General features: G+C 40.0%; 1 protein-coding gene and 1 long non-coding RNA gene across 2 annotated transcripts; one reads left to right on the forward strand and one right to left on the reverse strand.

The window, feature by feature from the left end:
* Positions 1-51: 51 nt before the first annotated feature.
* On the reverse strand, positions 52-1929 carry LOC308280430. Its single transcript, XR_013961730.1, has 3 exons — positions 1737-1929; positions 309-412; positions 52-158 (listed from the first exon to the last, which is right to left on the reverse strand). It is a non-coding gene; the product is annotated as an uncharacterized lncRNA (long non-coding RNA).
* Positions 1930-14346: 12417 nt separating this feature from the next.
* On the forward strand, positions 14347-24884 carry LOC308280347 (carboxypeptidase O-like; the record flags this gene model as incomplete). Its single annotated transcript, XM_080720609.1, has 9 exons — positions 14347-14414; positions 16250-16289; positions 16813-16914; positions 17566-17673; positions 17771-17887; positions 19190-19286; positions 21302-21504; positions 22239-22323; positions 24610-24884. 9 exons carry the CDS (start codon positions 14347-14349, stop codon positions 24882-24884), a joined length of 1095 nt encoding a protein of 364 aa, XP_080576735.1.
* Positions 24885-25134: the final 250 nt, after the last annotated feature.

Raw genomic sequence — 25134 nt, forward strand, 5'->3', positions numbered from 1 at the left:
TGTAGTCCTTTGAGTACTACAACATGACGTTTTGTGGTTTGAAACGTAAAGGCATGATTAAGTCAAATGTATTCGTACCCATCTCCACAGAAGCTGGCATGCTCATCTATGTCCCCTCTTGGAAATGTTACACCACACAGTGGACATGGAAACATTTCCTGAAAGGACATGAATTTGGATTAATTTATTATTTCATATCATTTAAACATCACAAGATAGCAAGGGAACAAAATATCAGATCAAGTACAGAGCAACATTCAAGTTTACCAAGTATCCAGCGAAAATGTATTATGTGTGGCAGCTATTACCTCTGCATGTGCCTACTGTCTGCACTGCTGGGGCCCCATCCAGCATCTGAAGGTGCTGCTGGGATAGTCGTCCCCTCCCTCCATGTCGTCTTGCTGAAACATAGCTAAGGAGATATTGGGACATTTCAGCAATATCGTCTACATCATCCTGCAAAGAAAAATGTTTTGTTGAGGAGCTTCTGGATTCGAAGATTTATAATTTTTAAGGCCAATCCATTAATAAATACACAACACAAACACAATGACTAGAACTACTCAGAATTTGAGTCATTTTGTCCCATATAGACATACAGTACAATAGATTGCCACAACATGCAATAACAACAACATACATCACTGTGCATCATGATTTGTGATGGAGTATGTGCCATGCTCCACAGACCACGTTAAACCCAGATTTTGATCTAACAAGGGACTTAAGTCATTCTCCTTCTATGTGGAATGCATATCCTATGAAGTGGAGACCTCCACTTGTATATTGTTGCCTAGTATATTTATGTATGATGATGATTTGAGTATCCTGTGGACCCTGACTTAAACAAGTTTGCTTGACTTATTCAGGTACTTGTTTTTGGTAGTCCGGAACATGTACTGCACTATGCAAACAGAACCAAATGGAACCAAATGGACCCTTTAGTCTACACATTGACCAATACCAGCAATGACAGTATACAAATGAAACCAAATGGACACTTTAGTCTACATCAGTGGTTCTCAACCGGTGGGTCGGGACCGCCAGGGGGTTCCCCAAATTATTGTGGGGGTCCCCAGATGATTAAGTTAATGTGCAACATTGTTTTATCTCTCAGCAGTAAACAAACCAACATAAAGTTTAAGTGTATATAGAGGGTATCTATACATTTCTAACGTGACCATTTAAGGATTTAATACCTATGAAATAAAATGAATGTAGCCAATATTGTCCATATTGTCAAATATAAAATGCAGAAATTGTGAAAATTGCAGATCTACATGCTCACAACAACGCCTCGCAACAATAGAACTGTGTTATACAAAATGTAATGTCTCAACTCTCGTCAGGGTGGGGGGTCCCCAGTTAAAATGATTATTTTGGGGGTCGCGGCCTGAAAAGGTTGAGAACCACTGGTCTATTGACCCATACCAGTAACTGACAGCTAGTATACAAATGGTACCAAATGAACCCGTTGGGGTCCATTTGGTTCCATTTGTATACTGTCAAAGCTGATTTTTGTGTTTGAAAAACACTGCCGTAGTGATTTCACAACGAAATCAAATGTGATTACACACCACCGTGACAAATACAAACGCTCTGAAAACCTAATGTTATGTTATCGCCGAGTGAGACTGTTACACCAAAACTGTTGACTTGACTTATGAATTCTGTGACCTACCGTCGCAGAAACGCGACCGAGTATACACGCAATGAGTATTAGGAACTTTGCTCACCTGTATTGCAGACATGTTGTTATGTGGGGACTTTATCCTGGAATAAAATCCATTTAATACGACGCACAGAGTTGATCCTTCTAGGAGGAGGACCACCATGTAATAAAATGCGTGCGCCTTCCTGTGTCGGCGTCATGACGTCATGACGTCATGTTGTGACTGTCATTGGCTGGGTAGTCTGTCAATCACCGTGAGCTTCTGTGATTGGACTGGACACCCCCGGTCCCGCCTCCGCTCCCCCCCGCTCCCCCCGCCTCCCTTCAAAACCAAATCCTTCAGGTTCGAAACAAAATCCTTCACATACAAAACAACTAGCTTCAGACCACAAAACTGCAACTAGCTTCAGGCACAGACCTTGATTGCATAGCGTCAGATGCGCATGCATCGTGCTGTGGTGTGTGAAAGTTTAACCCTTGAAGATGACTTTGAGTCTTTCAACAATAGAGTTGCAAGCTACGAAAACAATCACTATTTACACGGAGAACAAAATAATATGGAGGGAGAAAAGTGCCAAAATGTATATTCTGAAACTGTGTTTCTGATGAAGTTGAAACTCTGAAAATGTGTGGGCGAAACACTGTACAATGTCTTGGCAGAATTTCTTCAGAGATACAACACGTTTTGTCACAGATTCAAATCACTTTTCTGCGTTTTGAAATCATTTTTCAGTCTTACAAAAAATATTTTCAGAGATTGAAAATAACTCTCAAGGTTTTGAAATCTTTATTATGAGTCAGGAGTTTACAAGGTTTTATGCAGGGAGAAAAGTGCCAAAATGTATATTCTGAAACTGTGTTTATGATGAAGTTGACACTCTGAAAATGTGTTGGCGAAACTCTAAAAAGTGATTTGTATCTGAAGAAATTCTGCCAAGACATTGTACAGAGTTTCGAAATAATTTTTCAGAGATTCAAAATTTTTTTTCAGAGATTCAATTTTTTTTTTCAGAGATTCAATTTTTTTTTTCAGAGATTCAAAACCATTTTACAGTCTTGAAATACTACTTTCAAGGTTTGGACATTTGGCATGAATCTAATCCCATAGCTCTGCTATACTTTGTCTATGGAACAGAAGAACAAACCCAGGCATCACTGTCTCACCCATCACAGCACTAAATCTTCATTCTCCAGTGAACAACGTATGCATTTTTCTATACTTTTCAACTTAAGTTAAGCTCTTTCACATTTTATTTCATCCATTCATTTTTAGGGCTGGGTGCAATAACAGCAATATCCTACCGCGGTTGTGTAGTGCATACCGTGGTGTCGAGTTCATAACCGTGATTATACCGTGATTATTTTTATAACTAAAGATATTATTTGAAAAAAAAAAAAAAAAAAAACATTCACACCAGAACTATGAGGACAGTTATCGTTATAGTGCTTGGTGTGAAATTCCCTTAAGGCCAGTCCACAACAATGCAACTATTCACAACTCCTTGCAACAAAACAAAAATGCAAGGAGTTGCATTGGTGTGACATCACCTTAAAACTGTTTTGTTGCAAGGAGTTGTGACTACTTGCAAGAAGTTTCATTGGTCCAATCTAGTGCTGGGTGCAATAACTGCAATACAGCCGTTGTGTAATGCATACAGCGTTTTATCATTCAAAACAACTTTTGGGGGGAGATACCACCATACCATCATACCATCAAAAATCACACCCGTGTGAAGTGGAGCTGTGTGTGTGTGTGTGTGTGTGTGTGTGTGTGTGTGTGTGTGTGTGTGTGTGTGTGTGTGTGTGTGTGTGTGTGTGTGTGTGTGTGTGTAGATCATGTGTACCGATTTTTGTGACATTTGAAGAAAATATGTAGGAAAAGGAGCAAAAAGTGTGTTTTGGAGAAAATTCAAGATGGCGGAAAATCTATCCTGGCGCAAATGGGCGTGGCCTATATGGGGAGATGCGTCTTGACCCAAGGAATCCAGGGAAAAAAGAATTTTAATTTTCCGATCTACGGTTCAAGAGTTACGGGGCAAAACGTAAAGTGGGCCGTTATAGCGCCACCATGAGGCCGAGTGATGTAATTATTTTTCGATTCATTCTTAAAATCATTATGAATCTCCCCTCCGAGGTTTGAAACTGTAGCTCCTATGGTTTACGAGAGAAAAATACTTGAAAGTGATTTCTTGCATTGTCCCATTATAAGTCAATGGGGACAATTAAGCGTCGTTTTTTGCCGATTACGTCGGCATGGTAAGGCGGATCGGAACGAAAGGTAATAGAACACCATTCCCGGCCGAGCCGCACATTTTGATGTATATATTGCGCGAGTGGCGTAAATGGTGCGGCACTAGTTACGCGCCGAAGTCAGGCTACATACACACAGACACACAGACAGACAGACAGACACACACACACACACACACACACACACAGACCCACACAGCCATGTATAGGGAGCTGCACACAGCTCCAAAAAACAGTGGTAAACAGGTAAACAGTGACTTATTCCCACGACAACAAAAACTCCATACCGCCCCAGCCCTCTTCCAGGATGGATGGATAAGATAAATAATACATACATAATTATCTACTTGCATTGTATTACATTTTATTTTACTCTCTTCTGAAATGTGCTGAACTTTCATAGGACCAAGGGGATCAGGATACATACACTGCTCTCCAGCATCCAGACGGTGATCTCTACCAGACTGTCCCATCAACGACCAGTCAGATGATTGGCAGCTCCGAAGACCAGGACATTTTGGAAAGAGAGAGTGATGTTGGTCGACTCAGCAGGACAAGTAGCGCAATATATGAAAATGTCTGAGTCAGATTATGCTAATTCTTGTTGAATATTATATTTGTTAAAGGGATATTGCACTTAAAAACAAACGTTGTCATTTGATTGTCTAATCAGGCTTTTGGGAACACCGTTGCTTGATTTATTTAGATATTTGATATTCTTCTTTTATTCCTCCATATAATTATTACAAATAAATGAAAAAAGCAATTGAAAAGGCAAGGCCAGTTCACATCGGAGGACAGTATGAGTCACCAGAACCAAGGACGGGTGTTTTCAATGAATCTATCATGGTTAAAATGGAGTTTGAAGTTACCGGTACATGGGTGTGTGTCTGATAAAATGAATATCAAATATCTAAATACTGAATCAAGCAACTTAAAAACTGTCCCACGGGTGCTCCCAAAAGCCTGATTATATGATTGCTTTTTTATTTTTTTTTATTTTTGTGAAATATCCCTTTAAGACAAATTATAGGAATATACAAACTATGGGGCTGTCAAAATAACTTACTTGACTGAGTTAATTAACTTAAATTAACACAATTAATTAGATTAAACATTACCACTTGCTGTACATACACACTCTGCACTAGTCATCGCTCTGGTATCTGATGGCTGATAGATCCAAACGAGATGGAAAGAGAAGCCCTATCTAGCCCTAAAAAATCAAACCTCCGTTCGAAGTGGAGCGGTGAATTTGAGCAGCTGTACCCTATGTGAGTGAGTGAGTGAGTGAGTGTAAACTGTGCCTGTGAGTGAGTGGTGAGTGTGCCTGGCCTGCACAAAACAGCGCCCCTCCTTTAACTAGTGTTTTGTGTGTGGCCACTCAAGGTATTGCCAGACTACGGACACGGCCAGCCAGCCACCCACCCAGCCACCCAGAGACATACCCACAGACATACCTGTTCATTGGGAGCGCTTTCACCGCTCCAAAAACACAAGTCAGTTATTGCCATAAAAGGCTTCACAACTTACTTTAGGCAGCAGCTCAAATCACATATACCGTAGCACGACGGGGTGAGACTGTGAGATACAGAGGCATGGATAGAGCGAGAGCTAGAGAGAGGGTCACTTAATGCATCTTCGGTTCCCACAAGAAAAGGTCATATTGTGGGCATACTTTACAAAAGGTGATTAATCATGAGGAATTCATTATTATTCTGTAATCAATCTGATTGCAATTTGTAATAGTATGACAGCCCTATAAATGTAACAGTTACAGAAGATAAACTAATTATGGGAAAGCATCAAGAACAGTTTATGACTTTATGACAAGTCCAATATCTTTATAGCAGGGGTCTTCAACAGGGGGTCCAGGACCCCTATGGGGTCCTCAGAGTTACTACAGGGGTCCTTCAAATCTTTGTGCAATAGAAACTTTTTTTTTTCCTTTTTTATATTAACCACTTGAACCCTAATGTCCATATTCTGAGAACTTTAGACAAAAATAGCAGATCTACAAGCTCACAACGCCTTGCGCTGCGAGGCGTTGTGAGCTTGTAGATCGGCTATTTTCGACAAAGAGGTTTGGTGTAGAGGGGAAAAAAGAGCAGACTAAGTACAGAGTGAAAGGTCAAGTTTATTAAGTATTGACGGTTCAAGTGGTTACATATCTTATAACACAAATTGACACAAATCCAAAATACACTGATGATTGTCAAACGATGAAACTATATGGAAGCTGGGGTCCCTGCTTCATCTCTCTCTCAGCTAAGGGGTCCTTGGCCTGAAAACGTTGAAGACCCCTGCTTTATGGCACACAGTCTTATACAACATTAATCAATAAGACAGTACAGGGCACAGTGATGAGGACACATGGACCTCTTCCAGTAGTCTCAAAGGTGAGGGAATATAAATGGCTGTTTAAGTTTAATTTAAGCGTCAATGTTAAGCAGACCTAATAGAGAGAGGCAGTTTGTTCCACAGCATCGGACAGCAAACTCATCATGACGCCACATTAGGATCCAAGGCTGTGGAACAGACAGGGAACATGCAGTGAAGTGAACCTAGAGGTGGAATGAGGGCAAGGGCGTCTCAAGGGGGGAAGTGGGACTGAGTTACTAGGGCCCAAGGTGGAGGGGCCTTAATTATTTTATATACTTTAGCTATTGAAAAATAGCAGATATATAAGCTTGCAGCGCAGCACTCGGTGCCGCGCTGCTATTTTTGAAAAGTCGTGAAAATGTGTGCAAATCTTTGAATATATGTATTTTTTTAAGCGAACATTTGTAACTCAAACTTTGTAACTCAAAATTCAACAGGGGGTCCGGGGGTCCCCAGAGTTACTGCAGGGGGTCCTCCAAATCTTTCCAAATCAAGTATTGATGAATCAAGTGTTTAAATATCTGAAAACACAAATTGACATGAATCCAAGTATCAAACAATGAATCAAACAATGAAACTACATGAATCCATGAATAGGTTGTGTAGTCAGGCGGAAATTCTGGAAAAAGGCCTTCTATACGCAGGTTAGAGGCATTTGGGGGTAAAAGTTGGTAACCAGGCCATTTTACATAATTCAGGGGTGCAGAATCTGAAAAACCTGGTTACCAATCAAAATTTTGAGTTTTTGACCTTCTAATTTGCATAACAAAGTGGCTACCGAATTGTACATTTTGAACTATTTATTCAAGCAATATTTCTCTTTCAAACAACTTTTCATTATTTTATCATATAATCAGGGTTTTGTGAACACCCAGGACAGTTTTTGAGTTGCTTGATTCAGTTTATATTTAGATATTTGATATTTATTGTATCAGACACGCCCCCTTCCTATACAAACCCATTGTAACTTCAAACTCCATTTTAACCATGATAGATTTAATGAAAACACCCGTCCTTTTTTCTGGTGACTCCTGACATCCTCCTAATACGTGAGCAGGTCGTGTTCTTTCGATAACTCCTTTCATTTCTTTTTAATAAGGTATTTTTTGTATTTATTTATTTTTCATTTTCCCAAATAATTATTAAAATCGAAAAACACTGCCTGTTCGTGTATTAAGAGGGCGTCAGGAGTCACCAGAAAAAAAGAATGGGTGTTTTCATTGAATCCATCATGGTTAAAATGTTTTTGTATTTAAGTGAAATATCTCTTTTAAATACAAATAAAACATTTTAACCATGATGGATTCAATGAAAACACCCATTCTTTTTTCTGGTGACTCCTGATGCCCTTCTAATACTCGAACAGGTAGTGTTCTTTCGATAACCTTTTTAGTTTATTTTCTATAATTATTTGGGAAGATTAAAGAAATAAAATACAATTAAGAACTTATTAAAGATAAATGAAAAATGTTATTGACAAAACATAACCTGCTCACGTATTAGGAGCATATCAGGAGTCACCAGAAAAAAGGACGGGTGTTCTCATTAAATCTATCATGGTTAAAATGGAGTTTGAAGTTACAATGGGTTTGTATAGGAAGGGGGCGTGTCTGATAAAATGAATATCAAATATCTAAATCTAAACTGAATCAAACAACTCAAAAACTGTCCTGGGTGTTCCCAAAAGCTTGATTAGACGATAAAATTACTAAAGGTTTTTTGAAAGTGAAATATCCCTTGAAGAAATAGTTTAAAATTGACAATTCTGCAGCTATTTTGTTATGCAAATTAGAAGGTCAAAAACTCAACATTTTGCTTGGTAACCATTTTTTTCAGATTCAGCACCCTTGAATTGTGTAAAATAGACTGGTTCCCAACTTTTACCCCAAAATGCCTCTAACAATCACATTTTTCAGAAATACCACTAGACTAGTGGGGGTCCCTGCTTCATATCTCTCTCAACTCAGGGGTCCTAGGCCTGAAAAATGTTGAAGACCCCTGCTATAGGTAGGTATACAGTAGTACATACAATCCTAGATTACTATTGCTATGCATTTTATGTATTTCCTTGTGCTGTCCTTGCTTATTGTAAATCGCTTGGGATTAAGATGTCTGCTAAATGCCTAAATTGTAAATTGACCTTGGTCTAACAGAATTACAACAATGTGTTAATTTAGCTACTGTATAAGCCTACCACTCTCCTCTCAAGCAGTGTTGGGGAAGTTACTTTGAAAGCGTAACTTGTGCAGTTACAAGTAACTCACCATGGCAGTAACTTTATCAAGTTAAAGTTATACCCCTGGAGAAATGTAACTTATAAAGTTTCAAGTTACATAGAAAAAGTAATTTGGGTAACTTGAGTTACTTTTTTTCAGCGTTAAATTGAGAATGTACATTTGCTGTACATGAAACAAAATATAATATCCTACAAAAAAGTCACATGCCAGCAGAAATATGCCTCTCAACTGAGTTGTATGTTTGTTTGTTTTTTTTCAAAAAGGTTGTCATTTTCTTTAGTAAACATCTGTGTTCCTAAAATAAAGTTAAAAATAAGAAAATTATGATCTGTTGAGGACATTTGATCGTCAATCTTAAAGTTATACCATGTAACTTTTTTTATAAAACAAATCTTAAAATTGTCCTAACTGTTAAATCGCTAAAGTTTTAGAACCCCCACTCCGTTAATTTCAGCTTCTAAAGCCTTCTCTTTATATGTTTTCTATGAGCCGTGAGGGGGGGAGAATTTCGCGGCAAAATTACGTAATCTGCATCATGTGTATACGTTGGCCAATCATATCGCTGATCATAAACACATGGTACACTACCGGCCAATCACAGGCGCATCTTGCTGACTTCTCAGGAAGTAGCTTGCCTCAACATAACAACAACATACTTGGGTGAAGGACTCAGTTTCTCCGGAATGCCTGAACGCACAGGAACCAGGGACCCCTCTAAAGATAGATCTCGGCGAGCTGCAGGCGGACGCGGTGGCGAAAAACGGCCGAAAGACGCGGACGCGACCGCAGTTTGCTATACAGCTCTGACCACTAGTTGAGCAACTTACACAGTATAGCTTTAACTAAACTTAAATGTAAAATTATAACTTTGCTTGTAACTTGAGCCAAAAATTACCCAAAAAGTATCTCAGTTACTTGACAAGTTACAGAAATATGAATGTAACTCAGTTACCAGCAAGTTACAGCAAAATGTAACTTAGTTACGTAACTCAGTTACATGTAACTTTAACTTCCCCAACACTGCTCTTCAGTAAGTCAGCTCTATACAGAGAAGATTTTACATCTCACTCTGCGCTCTTGCCCATTACTAGGTTGTTCCTAAAACAGGCCTCATTACCTGGAGCAATGAGGCTTTTGGAGCCAAGGCTTTGGGACGCCATCTGAGGATCCCACAGGCTAGTCATCTTTTCAATCACTTCTGAAAACTACTTAAATGTCAAGGCCTTTTCATAGTGTTTATTTTAATCTCTCTTTTATCCATGATAATCTCCCTGTATGCATTTTTCATGTTTAAAAAAAATAATCATGTTATTTGATGGTATTTGTATTAATTGATGTTTGTTCTATGTTTGGATTTTTACGATGCCTTTTTAACTCTTTATTATTTGCTGTACTCTATATCTTTTTTTGCAAAGCACTTTGTAACCCTGTTAAAAAAAGGTAGCAGGAAAGGTCGACCTAAAACAAAGTCGACCCAAACTCATTTCCCAACGGGTCTGTGGCCTTCAGCTAGATGCAGAATAGACCGAAATCTAATCTTTGCTTCTGGGGGTCCCTGGAACAAAATATTTTGCGATGGGGGTCTGTGGCCAAATACATATCATTCTGGGGGTCCTTGACATGACAAAGTTTGAGAAACAATTGATAGCAACATACGTTTTTTCAGGAAAACTGTTAGACATTTGTAGAATGTGCCGATCAGTGGTTAAGGACCCCCAAAATGTGTTTTTGGCCACGGACCCCCATCTCAAAATATTTTGTTCTACGGATGGACCCCTATCGCAAAATATTTTGTTCCAGGTACCCCCAGAAGCAAAGATTAGATTTCGGTCTATTCAGCATCTAGCTTAAAGGACAACTCCGCCCTAAATCACTTCTAGGCTCATTTTCCTACTTATATTGATCCAAAAAGACTGTCCATGGGGTCTATTAGGCAGAAATGCCCCTGTTGTCCAGTTTCCCCAGCAGAACCCAGCAGCTCTCATGGCATAGAGTGGAGCCTATAAGCCTATCACTTTTACACTATTTGTTGTGGTCAAAAGTGTTTTTATTTTTCATGAATGTGGTACTAGTTGTCATTACAAACACATCCATGTCATCGTTGTCCCACACAAGCCATCACACTTTGCTAAACAGATGTTAGGCTTTTATGTGTTTTGCCAAGTCCCGGAAAAGATGCCTTGTGATTGGCCAGTGCAGTCACTTTGATTGGCACTTGCCGAATGATCACCCCAAAACATTATTTATGAGATTGTGGTGGCTTGTGTGGGACAACAAAGGCATGGATGTGTTTGTAATGACAACTAGTACCACATTCATGAAAAAGAAAATCACTTTTGAACACAACAAATAGTGTAAAAGCGATAGGCTTATAGGCTCCACTCTATGCTATGACAGCTGCTGCGTTCTGAAGGGGAAACTGGACAACAAGGGCATTTCTGCCTAATAGACCCCATGGACAGTCTTTTTGGATCAATATAAGTAGGAAAATGAGCCTAGAAGTGATTTATAGGGCGGAGTTGTCCTTTAAGGCCACAGACCCGTTGGGAAACGAGTTTGGGTCGACTTTGTTTTAGGTCGACCTTTCTTGTATTCCACAAAAGTATTATAGCCCACAATACAAATCCAGTTTTTTGTGTGTGGAGAGCAGGTCAGAGCAGATACACTGGAGTTAAACAAAGCTCTCATTCTCAAACCCTACTTATCGAAACATCAGATTTTAATTGTGGGCAGTTCAAAACCAAAATACAGCATTGGAATGCATCCGTGTCATTTTAGATTTTAGCGTTGGCTATTCCAAAATAGCAGATGTACAAGCTTGTACGCAGGGCCGTTTTTCTGCACAGGCACTGTAGGGCCCGTCATGGGGGGTGGCCCAAAATGCACCCATGAAAAAAAAATAAACTGAAAGACAAACTACAAGTGTCACATCGAGATGCATTGTGTGTAGATTGGCTATTTTCAAATAGCCGAAATGTATTATAAGGCTGTAATCTCAACAGATTTAGTGCTACAATAGGAACAAGCTGAAAATCGTCCTGTGCCTCGGGCCAAGTTTGACATTAAGACGGCCCTGCTTGTACATCTGCTATTTTTGAAAAATCTTGAAAGTGCGTGACTGAATAATAAACATTGGGAGCTACTGTGACAAAAGTGTGCAGATATTTTCAGTGGTGGAAAAAGTACAAAAAAGTTTTACTTAAGTAAAAGTATCAATGCTGCAATACTCTGTCACAAATAAAAGTCTGGAATTCAAAATGTACTTGAGTAGAAGTACAAAAGTAGGACCTACTGGTATCAAAATGTACTTAAGGTACCAAAAGTAAAAAGTACTCACTATAAAGAATGTCCCATTACATGTAGTAAAAAGCACTGACTATAAAGGAGATGTAGTGGAATAAAAGTAAAAGTATTGGATATTGGAAATACTCAAATAAAGTACAAATACCTCAAAATTGTACATAAGTACAGTACTTAAGTAAATGTACTTAGTGTCTTTACACCACTAACTGTGACAACAGTGTGCAGACTCTAATATGTTTTATTGTGGACCTCAGCTAATGGTTAATGGAGGACAAGATTATGGGACAAATTCCATGCATGTAGATAATAAATATTAATAATTTATTAGTTAGACCTTCTATACAGTAACTCTTGTATCGACGGGGATCCTAAAAAGGAGATAATGTCTAATCTTTTCATGATAATCAAATTCAAATGTCTCTCATGCATTTACAAGATCATGCTTTATAGGCCATTATGGCTTAAATACAGTACATGGTAATTTGTTTATAACATACAACATACCCAGCCTTTATTTTCCATGGGGGTGGTAAAATACAGCTCACCGCTCAGTGAAAACAGCTTTACCGGTTTGGAAATCTCAGCAGGAATACAGTACCATTTGGTTTGCTGGATAGTTCCGCTTTGACAGAAAGGGTAATAATCTGTGCACAAGTTCACAACACATCCACAACCCTTTGCTGTACCAACCCTTTGCTGTACCCCTACATCCTCTACAACAGGGGGTCCGTCCCCAGAGTTACTACAGGGGCTCCTCCAAATCTTTGAGTGATAGAAGAAACATTTTCTCCTTTTTTATATTAACCCTAGCGTCCATATTCTGAGAACTTTAGCCAAAAATAGGCAATCTACAAGCTCACAACGCCTCAGGTCTTCAACAGGGGGTCCGGGACCCCTAGGGGGTCCCCAGAGTTACTACAGGGGGTCCCCCAAATCTTTGAGTGATAGAAGAAAAATGTTCTCCTTTTTTATATTAACCACTTGAACCCTATAGCGTTCATATTCTGAGAACTTGCGCTGCGAGGCGTTGTGAGCTTGTAGATCTGCTATTTTTGGCAAAGAGCTTTGGTGTAGAGGGGAAAAAGAGCAGTACAGAGTGAAAGGTCAAGTTTAAGTATTGACGGTTCAAGTGGTTCAATATCTTAAAACACAAATTGACAAGAATCCAAAATACACTGATGATTGTGCTGTCAAACAATGAAACTAATTTATATAGAATCCATGAACAGGTTGTGGGGATCCCTGCTTCATCTCTGTCTCAACTAAGGGGTCCTTGGCCTGAAAACGTTGAAGACCCCTGCTCTACAAGCCCCAACCAAAGGTCTTGGAGGGATGGGTTATGACAAGCATAGAGAAAGATAACATTAATATAATAATATAAATTGTTTAAAATACAGTAATAAATAATATTATTTCCCAGAAGCTGTAATTCTTAGTTTAATTATGGTTAAGGCTACGATCCAGTTGAATGCCATTTCAGCCTTGTGTATTTTCAATCAGTCATCTATGCTTTAGCCATACTGAAAAAAGTGTTTATTAACAACGCGGCTTAGCATTTTGACCATGTTTGTAAACAGAAGGACTTCCCATAATGGCACTGACATGTTTATGGACATGAATATTTACTGTAGAGAAATAAACTAAGGATTCTGAGCGAGTCACAGGCTTATAATTCATGGTTAATATAGTGAAGAGATGCACTTGCAAGTATTAAAGGGTGATTTAGACCAGGGGTTTTCAAAGTGGGTGACGGGGCACCCTGGGGTGACGTGACAGCAGTCCAGGGGTGCCGCAAGATCATATGATAATATTTGGAATTTACCAAAATGGCTATTATCTCAACGTATTCCTCGCAACATAATCCCTCAAATATCTTCACTGTCGGGCAGAAACCTTGTATCTCCAAGTTTCAAATGTGTACGTATTTTGGTAAAGCAAAGCCCTGCTTCATCATGCAAGACTGTTGCACAAAACTAGTGAAAACAGCGATGCGAGGCATTATGTGCTTGTAAATCTGCTGTTTTCACTAGTTTAGTACATTTTATAGATGATAAATACAAAATGGTTTTAGACATACAAGGTTTCCACCCGACAACGACGATATGCTATAAATATAAGGTGCTGGGAGAGAAAATTATAATGCCTCGGATTTAAAAAATATATATATTTATGGGGTGCCCTGGGACAAAAAAGTTTGGGAACCCCTGATTTAGATTGATATACAGCAGATCTACAAAGCTCTTGTGAGCTTATACAGGAGATCTGCTATTTTGCCGGACAAGAAAGGATGACTTGAGAAATACGCGGCCATTAAACATTAACCAGACCAGACCAATCAACAGGAAAAGGGGCCTCGTCTAACCTGAACACCACCACTCTGTTAGACAAAGGTCTGTCTTTATCAGATCCAAAGAAACTATAAAAAGATCTCCATCATGCCATGAGGAGGTCACTCAGAGTGTATTTATTCTCTAAAAAGGAAGGACAGGGAGAGAGGTGACAATGCTACACGCTGTGGGATTAGCTTTCCTGATGCTGCTGTCTCAGATTGGGGCAGCAACGGAGGAACGGTGAGTCTGGAGCAGCGTTGATTTTGTAGACTAAAACTATGACGAAAAATGTTTGTCGACTGCGTTTTTATCACTGACGAAAACCCAATAAAAACTAAATAAAAACTAAGCTGTGATGACTAAAACGAAGACTAAATATAATTAACAATTTTGTCAACAAAATAAAAACTAGACTAAAACATTATGGAGTGGAGAAGAGAGTTATTTTATGTTTGGTTGCTCTCAGGTGTTGTGTGCCGATGTGCGTCACCGAAGTCGAATATTCGTTTTTTATTTTATTATTATTATTGTTTTCTCTTTAAAAAAATATATAGTTTATAAAGCTTGGCTAGATAGGAAGTCATAAGAATGAGTTGTTAGTGCCCCTGGTGGATGAATTTGTTAATGCTCTATACCAGGGCTTCTCAAACCTTTTTAGGCCGTGACCCCCAAAATAAACATATTTGAACTGGGGACCCCCACCCTGACAAGCACTTGGAATTGTAGGTATTACAGCTCACAACGCGTCGCAGCGCGACACATTGTGAGCTTGTAGATCTGCTATTTTCAGCACACAACCAAGTGTAAAATCAGCCATCAAGGCCTGCCAAAATACATTTAGTTGACTAAATCAACTGTAGATTTAGTCGCCTAAAATCCTATGATATTTAGTCGACTAAAATTAGACTAAAACTAATACTTTTCAGGTGACTAAATGACTATGACTAAAACGAAATTATTCAAAAGAGTATGACTAAAACTAAATCAAAAGTTGCTGTCAAAAACAGCACCTGTCTGGAGTGGACGGCAGAGATCTCCTGTGTTAAACACTGGTCTGTTATTATGATCAGATATAGCAGTACAATGTGTTGCAGTAAAACTATGCATACTTTTCTTACTTTTCTGTCAAATGCTGGTTCACAATATTATGTATTCTTTCCAGTCCTGTCAGGGCAGGAAAAGCTTCACATTTAATAATGCAATCGACCATGGATTTCTGATGATATATTTGGAATGATTAGCCTACATATATTTAGTCCATTTATTCGCGATTACTTTCAGATAGGTCAAGTGACACAATCTATATACGGTATGCTATAGTCCAGGGATGGGCAGCATTTATTTCCAGAGGGCCGCACTTAATTCAATGAATGAAGTGAAGGGCACATAATGAAACATCTAGTGCTGAATTCTGTAAAAGTGTTATGAATTTGGTAGAGATAACAGATTGCTTTACAATAGTCTATTTATCGGTCTGATGTTTACATTGAAGATTAGTTAGTCACCGTACATAAAACAATGTTTTACTGTAAATGAACAAATGAATGTATATCTTGCCAGTTGTTTGATATGCACCACTTCAGTTACTGATTAAATATTTCATTATGTTATAAATATAGACTCAAGTTTCACAAGTATTAATATTTCATATTTACCATTTGAGTATATACCTGAATCAAAAGAATCAAGGTATGTATTCAAATATTGAAAAATTAATTCAATATTATGTTGTGGATAAAAACGGTCCATTCGGCAATGGCGGTGGTGTGGTGCTTTAAATCCTGCTAATAATCATCTATTGATTCTGTTAGGCTAGAGTAGGCTGTCTTACTATATTCATGAAAACTGATACATTTGTAACTTAAGTGTTTTTGTCTCTAGCTATGACAGGAGAGGTTGAGAATACTGCACGTAATCATTGTGTCTGTATAACATACTGTGTTTGGTCTGTGTGTGCGTGTGCATGCGTGTGTGCGGTGCATGCGTGCGGTGCATGCGTGCGTGCGTGTGCGCGTGCGTGCGTGCGTGGTGTGTGTGTGATGTGTGTGTGGTGTGTATGTGTGTGTGTCTAACAGAATGGAATATGACTACTACAAATACCACCCAATGATAGAGGTAAGAGAATACACATGTATGCTTTGGCAAGCACTAAATCTCTCTCTCTCTCTCTCACACACACGCACGCACGCACGCACGCACACGCACACACACACACACACACACACACACACACACACACACACACACACACACACACACACACACACACATACCCTTAATTGCGCAATAGAACCTGACAAGCTATCACTTAGTTTTGTTTAGACAGAGAATATGTTCCAGCTAGTCTTTACTCTTCTTATTTTTTTCACTTTACAAAACAGAACGTATTTTATTTGTATTAGATTTTAATGTAGTGATTGGTTTATTTAGTTAAGGGCAGATGGAGGGAAGAATATAGAACTGCAATCAAAAAAGGAGTGAGGACGTTGCAATTATAGTTATCCAGTTAGTTATCCAGCACATTCCCTAGTCTTGTTATGTGTGTATTTCAAGGCTGTAATAATGGGTTCCTGTAACATCGCAGTCACATGGTGTGCTTTTATTTTACCACAGTGTATTGCTATGCTCTTCCCCACAGATCTCCTCTTGGATGATCCAGATTGCAAAGGAATACCCTTCACTTGTTTCCATAGAGATTTATGGCGAGACTTATGAAAACAGGCCCATTAGCCTTCTCAAGGTAATCCACCTATGTCACAACATACTGTATGAAAACAAGGTTATCCCTTAGTTTTATCTGTCTGTAAAAAGTGCCCTCTCCAGACCATGAATGCAGTTTTCACTATGGTGAAAGAAATGCAAATGCCCTCTTTCCATGCCATACCTGAAGGCAGCATTCAAGAGAATTGCCTTGTCCAAACGGGAGAATGTTTTCTGCAGGTCGTTCAGTTCGAGTGTATCAAAGGGTGCGTTCGGAAATGCGCACCGGGTGTGTGCTCAGTGTAGTGAGTGCCTAAACCTAACCCTAATCCTAACCCTAACCTCAGTAAAACTATTCCTAAACCTAACCCTAACCCTAACCACACCCGGTGCACATTTCCAAACGCACCCTTTGATACACTCGGACTGAATCACCTGCATAAAATATTCTCCCTTGTCCAAACTCTGCTTTACTTGAATGCAGCATCTTATGCTGAAATCCATGCCGTTACTTCACATCTCCAGTATTGATTAGGCTTAGTAGTTCAGTGTGGTATCAAGCACCGAAAATAGCCGACCTCCAAGCTCACAACACGTCGCAGTCGATATTTTCACCAAAAGGCCCTTTTAGAAATGTCAGCCCCTGCCTCTCTAATATTCTCTGCACGTCCCTGCCAAATGTGTTCTTTAGATTGGCGAGAGCTCTGGAGAGACAACAAAGAAAGCTATCTGGATGGACTGTGGAATCCACGCTAGGGAATGGATCGCCCCAGCGTTCTGTCAGTACTTTGTCAGAGAGGTACGGTGTGTGTGTAAAAATAAACTCTGAAACGGGTCGAATTTGTGCATCTCATTCATGTTCACCAATTATGCATGTTCAACTCGCCCACCATCAGATCCTCCAGGCATACACAACAGACCCAAAGATGAGTGAGATGATGAAGAACGTGGACTTCTACGTGACCCCTGTGCTGAATGTGGATGGATACATCTACTCCTGGAAGGATAACACAGTGAGTACCAATGTCTGATGTTTACAGGAGGCGCAGTTATGGAAACAGTAACACATAGTCAGTTCAGAAAAAGCGAAGGTATGCCAACATGACTGGTGTCTTGCATGCGCGCCTTCGTCACATGCAAGACACCAGTCATGTTGCCATACAGTACCTTAGCAACAGGCATGATACATTTATTTTAAGTACATTTTATTTTTTCCCCTCGTTTCTACAGTTTCTTGGGCTGGATATGGCAGCCTGGAACGGTTGTTCAAGTGCAGAAAAACTTGGCATGTTAGTAAACGTGCCACAATTAACAATAATGCATTGCACCTGTGCAGTTGACCTGCGGAACCTGGGAATATACCATTTTGTCAAGATGGGGAGAATAAAAGTGTGGAGAATATAATTATAATACCTTGTTTAAGTGACCATTTTGTGAAATTTTGCATTTGTAGTTATTTTACTGTAATTTAACAACATAATAACCAGCACAGATAGACAAAGAGACATTCATGGATTTATATTTAAAAGTTACTTTTATTTTCCCCCCTGGACCCAGGGTATGGCAGCTGCATGCATACCCCTGCCATACCCAATTGATGCCCCTGCAGTAACACTAGTGTTCATAGAAGTACCATCTCGGTGCCAAGAATGAATCGTTCAAAGATCATTTGTTCCCACCGTTTCTAAACTGTGGGATGGGACCCATGTCTGGGTCACGGACCAATTTTTATGTGTCATGAGTAAATATCACATTTATTTTCTTTTTCCACAATATATTGAAATAATATAATATTTCAAAAGATAAAAAAAAGAAATGCAAAGGTATTTTATAAATGAAATGAAGTAATGAAAATAGCACATCTACAAGCTCACAAGTGCGCTTGTAGATCTGCTTTTTTCACTAGTTTGGGTCCCAGGCAAAGGTCTTGACACTTATGAGCAAAATCGTTTTGGAACCACTATTCTAGGGACTGGGTGCATGCAAAATGTAGATGAGGAAAAGATTTACCTTTCATCGAATGTTTCCATAATTTTGGCAGTTAACTCTGGGTTGATGTTTTACTTTTATGGCGCCCTAAGCAGCCTCAAATTGATAAGAAATTGTACACCATATTAAAATGCTCCCAATAAATGTAGTTGATGAGTTACTTGGCCACACAAAGCTCAGTGGTCTTGTTCAGTTGTTAAACTGGCCACTAGAGATGGGAAGAAAGCTTTTCAGGGACCAGCGTGGGCTGTGTATTACAAATGAGCGCTAATTAATAGGGCATAATGTTTATTAAACACACTATTCATACATTTTGACTTCTGCAGACTCGACTGTGGAGGAAGTCCAGATTACCCGGACCTGAGGATTGTCTCTGTTTTGGTGGCACTGACCTCAACCGCAACTTCGATTCCAACTGGGGGAGTGAGTGTTCAACAAATACTGTATATGGGATATAGTAGTGGTGCGTCTGCCAAAATAGGTAGTGGTCAGAGGGAGATCATTCATTAAAATGATATTTTTTTTCCCACTGTTTTGGGCAGTTGTCCTGACCTCCATTACTTGTATGAGTAAAACTGTATCAACCACTGCATTGTTGGTGGTCTAAATCTGTGGTTCTCAACCTTTTCAGGCCGCGACCCCCATAATAATCATATTTTAACTGGGGACCCTCCCACCCTAAGAGCTATGGCAACACATTTTGTATAACACGGTTCTATTGTGAAAATAGCCGATCTACATGCTCACAACGCCTCACATTGTGAGGCGTTGTGAGCATTGTAGATCGGCTATTTTCACAATGTCTGCCTCTAATATTTGACAATTTGGCTAATGTTTAATTTGTCATTTTTAAAGGTATTAAAAAGTCCTTAAATTGTCACTTTAGAAATGTGCAGATACCCTCTATATACTTACTCTTTATGTTGGTTTGTTTAATGTTGAGTGAGAAAACAATGTTTCACGTTAATCATCTGGGGACCCCCCAAAATAATTTGGGGACGCGACCCACAGGTTGAGAACCACTGGTCTAAATTATAGAACAGGTTATAGCATACTCAGACACACGCACGCATGCCTAAATGGTAAATGGTGCATTTACAGTGTTTTATTCCAAAACGCTTTACATAGATTGTGCTTTACATTCACCCATTCACACACACATTCATACACCGATGGTCTAGGAAACCATGCAAGGCACCAACCAGCACATCAGTAGCAATTAGGGGTTCAGACTTCAGAGTCTTTCCTGCAAGGACACTTCAACTAACTCTGGGCAGGGATCGAACCTTGCGGTTCTCCCTCCGGCCGCTCTACTGGCCACTGGGCCACTGCCTACTATGCACTTACACAAACCAACTCCCCCCCGAGTGTGCAACAAAGTGACTTGCGCCTTGCGCTGTACTGCCTTTTGCTAATCACGTGTTGGACATCATAACTTTACATTCTATCTAATTTTAACATCTTGATTAATGATATGCTGATGCTATGACTTAGTACTGTGAGGTACAATAATGATAAGCTATGGTTTACCTTGGAGCTCAAGCTGCATATCGTCGTTGTCGGGTGGAAATCTTGTCTTGTATTTATCTTTTTTTAATTTTTTTATGATTTAAACTGTAGTGAAAACAGCCGATCTACAAGCACACAACGCCTCGCACCACGAGGCGTTGTGTGCTTGTAGATCGGCTGTTTTCACTACTTTTGTGCAAGGGCCTTGTGAGATGAAGCAGGGCTTTACTTTGCGGGAAAAAGTTACACATTTGAAACTTGGAGATACGAGGTTTCTGCCCGACAGTGGCGATATATGGCACTAAGTACATTAGTACTCAGATCTGAAAAATCTATTTTAATAGAAGACCCACTGGCATAAAACAAGAGCCCCAGACCCCAATTCAGTCCCTGGTCTAATCGGCTAAACCTGTTTTACTGCTGGTTTGTGATGCAAAACAATCGTAAATGTGTACCAACACTGCACCACATGGCGAGCAAATTCATTGAATGAACTCAATACTTAGCAATATGCAATATCCATTTGTGATCCTAATGATTCAACTGAGTAATACTTGTACTCTTAGGGCTGCAAAGATCAATTATTTACTTAGCAATTATTCTATCGATTACTTTTTCCATTAATAATTGAATAATCAAGAAGCACGTAAAAAGACAACATGTATATGTACTGTATATAATGAGTGAATTACAGTACATTTTATAATCAACTAAAATGAAGTCATCAGCAAATTAAGCCCAATTGTATACTTTGTTGTGCGTTGTCTCAAAAAACAAACGTGTCACATTGCAACACATTGTGAGCTTGTAGGTCAGATATTTAAATGTTTTAAACAAAAATATTTTGGAGCGATTTTTTATATACACCACCAAAAAATGTAATCGATAAATCGATAGGTTTGATTAACTGTTGCTTCCATACTCCACAGCCATCGGGGTGTCACGTAACTGCTGTTCAGAGGTATACTGCGGCCCCAGCGCCCTGTCTGACCCCGAGGCTCGGGCCGTCACCGACTTCGTAGGGAGAATGAAGGACAACGTCCTGTGTTTCCTGACCATCCACTCCTACAGCCAGCTGATTCTGGTCCCCTACGGCCATCCCAATGTCACTGCCCCCAACTACAATGAGCTGGTACCAAAGTCTACATAGCACCCGTTTCGGATGTTATCATGCCATATAATGGCCGATTATCACGTATTATCAGACAATTGTAATGGGCCAGAAGGGCCATGCTCTGCCGGCCCATTATCAGCCCATTAGAGAAGGCTGTCGTCAGCCCATTCATAAGTAATGCAATTGCACCATCTAGTGGTCAAAGAAAAGAAGGGTATCAGTAGGATTCAAACAAAAGGTTGTGTTTTCTAGCCAACCAACATAACAGCTCACACTACTGGATACACAACAGAAGTTAGGGTTAGATTTTTGGTTAGGTTTAGGCATAGTTTTACTTAAGTTAGGGTTTGGGTTAGGTTTAGGCATAGTTTTACTGAGGTTAGGGTTAGGGTTAGGCATAAGACACACGTCAAAGATAAAAACACAAAAAAAGAAGGGTTTGGTCAGCTGCTGGGTAGCTCAGTGCATGAGTTGAGTAATGTGGCTGCTATTAATATGGTCCAAAATGCGTCAAAATGCCATCAGTCGGCAGAGTATGGCCATCCTGGCCCATTACAATGAGTTGATAACAAGTGATAATCGCCCAAGAAATGGGATGATAAACAGCAGAAACGGCTGCACATAGAGGATAACCATAGTGTTCATGAATAAAGACAAAGTTAAAAATATTACCATGAAAACAGACACTTCCATTTTAACCATGCCCGTGTGTACATGGCCCACAATGTTATTACTATGGTTTGGTTTCTCAGATGGAGGTGGGTCTGGCTGCAGCAGATGCCATAAAGGCGGTTCATGGGATGAACTACACTGTGGGAAGGTCTCCAGACATACTGTGTAAGTATAGGAGTAGACCTCTCGCAGCAGCAGCAGATTTACCCCCAAATCACCTATAATAACACTGAACACAGCAACGTTCTAAAGGGCGACTGGGTCTTTGCCACCAGTACTGTGGCCCTAGGCTTTGAAACTACTTGAGAGGATCAGGCTAGCAAGTTCAGTGTTTTTCAGTCTTTTATAACACTTATTGCGACCTTAGTATCTGAAACAACGCATGCTGACTCTGTCTGTCTGTCTGTTTGTCTGGACGTGTACACTTTTTTATGGTCTATGGGTTTGCCACTCTGACATCACACTTTGACATCACTGTGATGTCATGGGAACCACTCTTAACATAATTCCTTTTATGCCCATATATGGAGATCCCTGATGTCATCAATATTAAGCCCATATCTAACAGGACTTCATATGTGAATGCCCATACAGTATATGGGGGAAGACCAACAGGAAGACAGCCCATATCTGTGTGGCTGGTTCAGACAGGGATCTCCATGTATGGGCATAAAAGGGATTGTATGTATGATGTCAGATGTGATAGACATCATAGCATTTTCACACAACGAAAAACTGAGTAAGCATGTTTGGGTCTCACAGCATCTCTCCATATACAGTACAAGGATCTCCATATATGGGTACCAGGGGTCTCCATATATGGTTAACTGGTCCAGGTACATCACTGGCTAGACGGCCAAGACATGGAGTGACCTCGCCCTTTAGGGCAAGGCCCTTTATCCCTGAGGCGTCTTACTAGTTAAAAACACAATTAACCTATAGAACAGGGGTCTTCAACAGGGGGTCCGGGACCCCAAGGGGGTCCTCAGAGTTACTACAGGGGGTCCTACACATTTTTGTGTGATAGAAACCTTTTTTCTCCTTCTTTATATTAACCATTTGAACACTAACATATTTTGAGAACTTTAGCCAAAAATAGCAGATCTACAAGCTCACAACGCCTTGCGCTGCGAGGCGTTGTGAGCTTGTAGATCGGCTATTTTTAGCAAAGCGCTTTGGTATAGAGGGGAAAAAGAGCAGACTAAGTACAGAGTGAAAGGTCAAGTTTATTAAGTATTGACGGTTCAAGTGGTTAAATATCTGAAAACACAAATTGACATGAATCCAAAATACACCGATGACTGTGCTGTCAAACGATGAAACTATATGGAATCTATGGTTCATCTCTCTCTCAACTAAAGGCCCTCTTACATCTAACAACTTTGAAAAGATTTTGGAAAGATTTCTAAAAGACTACCCTCTCACACTAAAAGATTTGAAAAAGACTCCCCAAAGACTTAATTGATTTTTAAAAGATTTCAGTTGTTAGATGTCAGATGCCTCTAAAGATTTTGTAAAGACTGGTTCAAGATTCCCTTTTATTTGCTGAAATCTGTCTGAAATAGGCCTATTATAGCCATTGTGTTCCTATTCCTCTGACTAGCTCCCCCCTACAGGGTGGTGTAATAAGTACATTTGTATTTGTACTTTTCAGTACTTTTACTCCTACTCCTCTACTGTACATCAGAGGAAAATATTGAACTTTAGTTAGGAATACTAGTTACTTTACAGATAAATTATAATATTATAAAACATTAATCACTTTAGCCCTATTTGGCTAATGAAAATAGCCGATCTACAAGCTCACAACGCGTCGCATGATCGCAGTATACAGTATTGATACTTTTACTTAAATAAAACATGTGAGAACGTTTTCCATCACTGCATGCACACACAACGAGCTCCGCCCTCCTCCCTCAGTCCTATCTCGTTCTCTCCTCTAGCCGACGCAGATTGATCCTAATGATCCTATCAACTTATTATCAACTTCGAATGTTTGGAATAATGAACTATAATAATAAAGGGCTGTCGCAGCCGCACCAACAGCTACTAGTGGCGACGTGACCGGTTACCGACCAGGCTGGCAGCTCAGCGTTTGGGGAATGAATGGCTTTTGGCTCACTATAGCGTTCTGTTTTGGTTGTTACGTCATTGTACTCTAGTCAGACTCAGCCCCGATTTGTGAAAATATCAAACCAGTTTGATATTCTCGTAACAGAATCTGGGTCTCAAGTCGGGGTAAAAATCGAGTCGGACCACTACCTCACATTTAACGATTGAGTAACGACCGAATCACGGGAGCGCGCCGCGACTCGTCTCGATTTTATTACGACTGAGAAATCTTTTCAAAGTTGTTAGGTGTAAGGCTAGCTTAAGGGGTCCTTGGCCTGAAAACGTTGAAGACCCCTGCTATAGAACACTGCATGACGAGTTCCTCATCTTTCTCTGCAGACCCGAACTCTGGCTCTTCAAGAGACTGGGCTCGCCAAGTGGGGATCCCCTTCTCCTTCACATTTGAGCTCCGGGACAAGGGCGAGTATGGCTTCAAGCTGCCAGAGGACCAGATCCAGCCTGCGTGTGAGGAGGCGTACGCCGGAGCCCTGCACATCATCCAGCACGTGCACGACAAGAACTTCACTCCTCAGTCTGGTGCAGTCCTCACCGCCACCGCCACGCTGTGGACCACACTGCTGGCGGCATGGGTCACTGGCACCGCAGCGCTGTGAGAGCGGCGCAACATCGTTCTATGAACACTTCATTTACTTTCAATTAAATCGATTTCTGTCTCATCTTCATCACTCACGCAATGCACTCGAGCACACAACCTCGCACTCGATATCAAGTAGACCAAGAAAGTGTCTTATGTTAGTGAATTTGGCTAATGCCAGATTAACACTAATGATAAGCTCTGCAAATTTGCACAGCTCTCTCTCTTGTACCCACAAACATTGCAAGTGTGGTGTAGCCTGATTTCAG

This window comes from Nannobrachium achirus (genome assembly GCF_963921795.1).
Source record: "Nannobrachium achirus genome assembly, chromosome: 24".
Taxonomy (NCBI): domain Eukaryota; kingdom Metazoa; phylum Chordata; class Actinopteri; order Myctophiformes; family Myctophidae; genus Nannobrachium; species Nannobrachium achirus.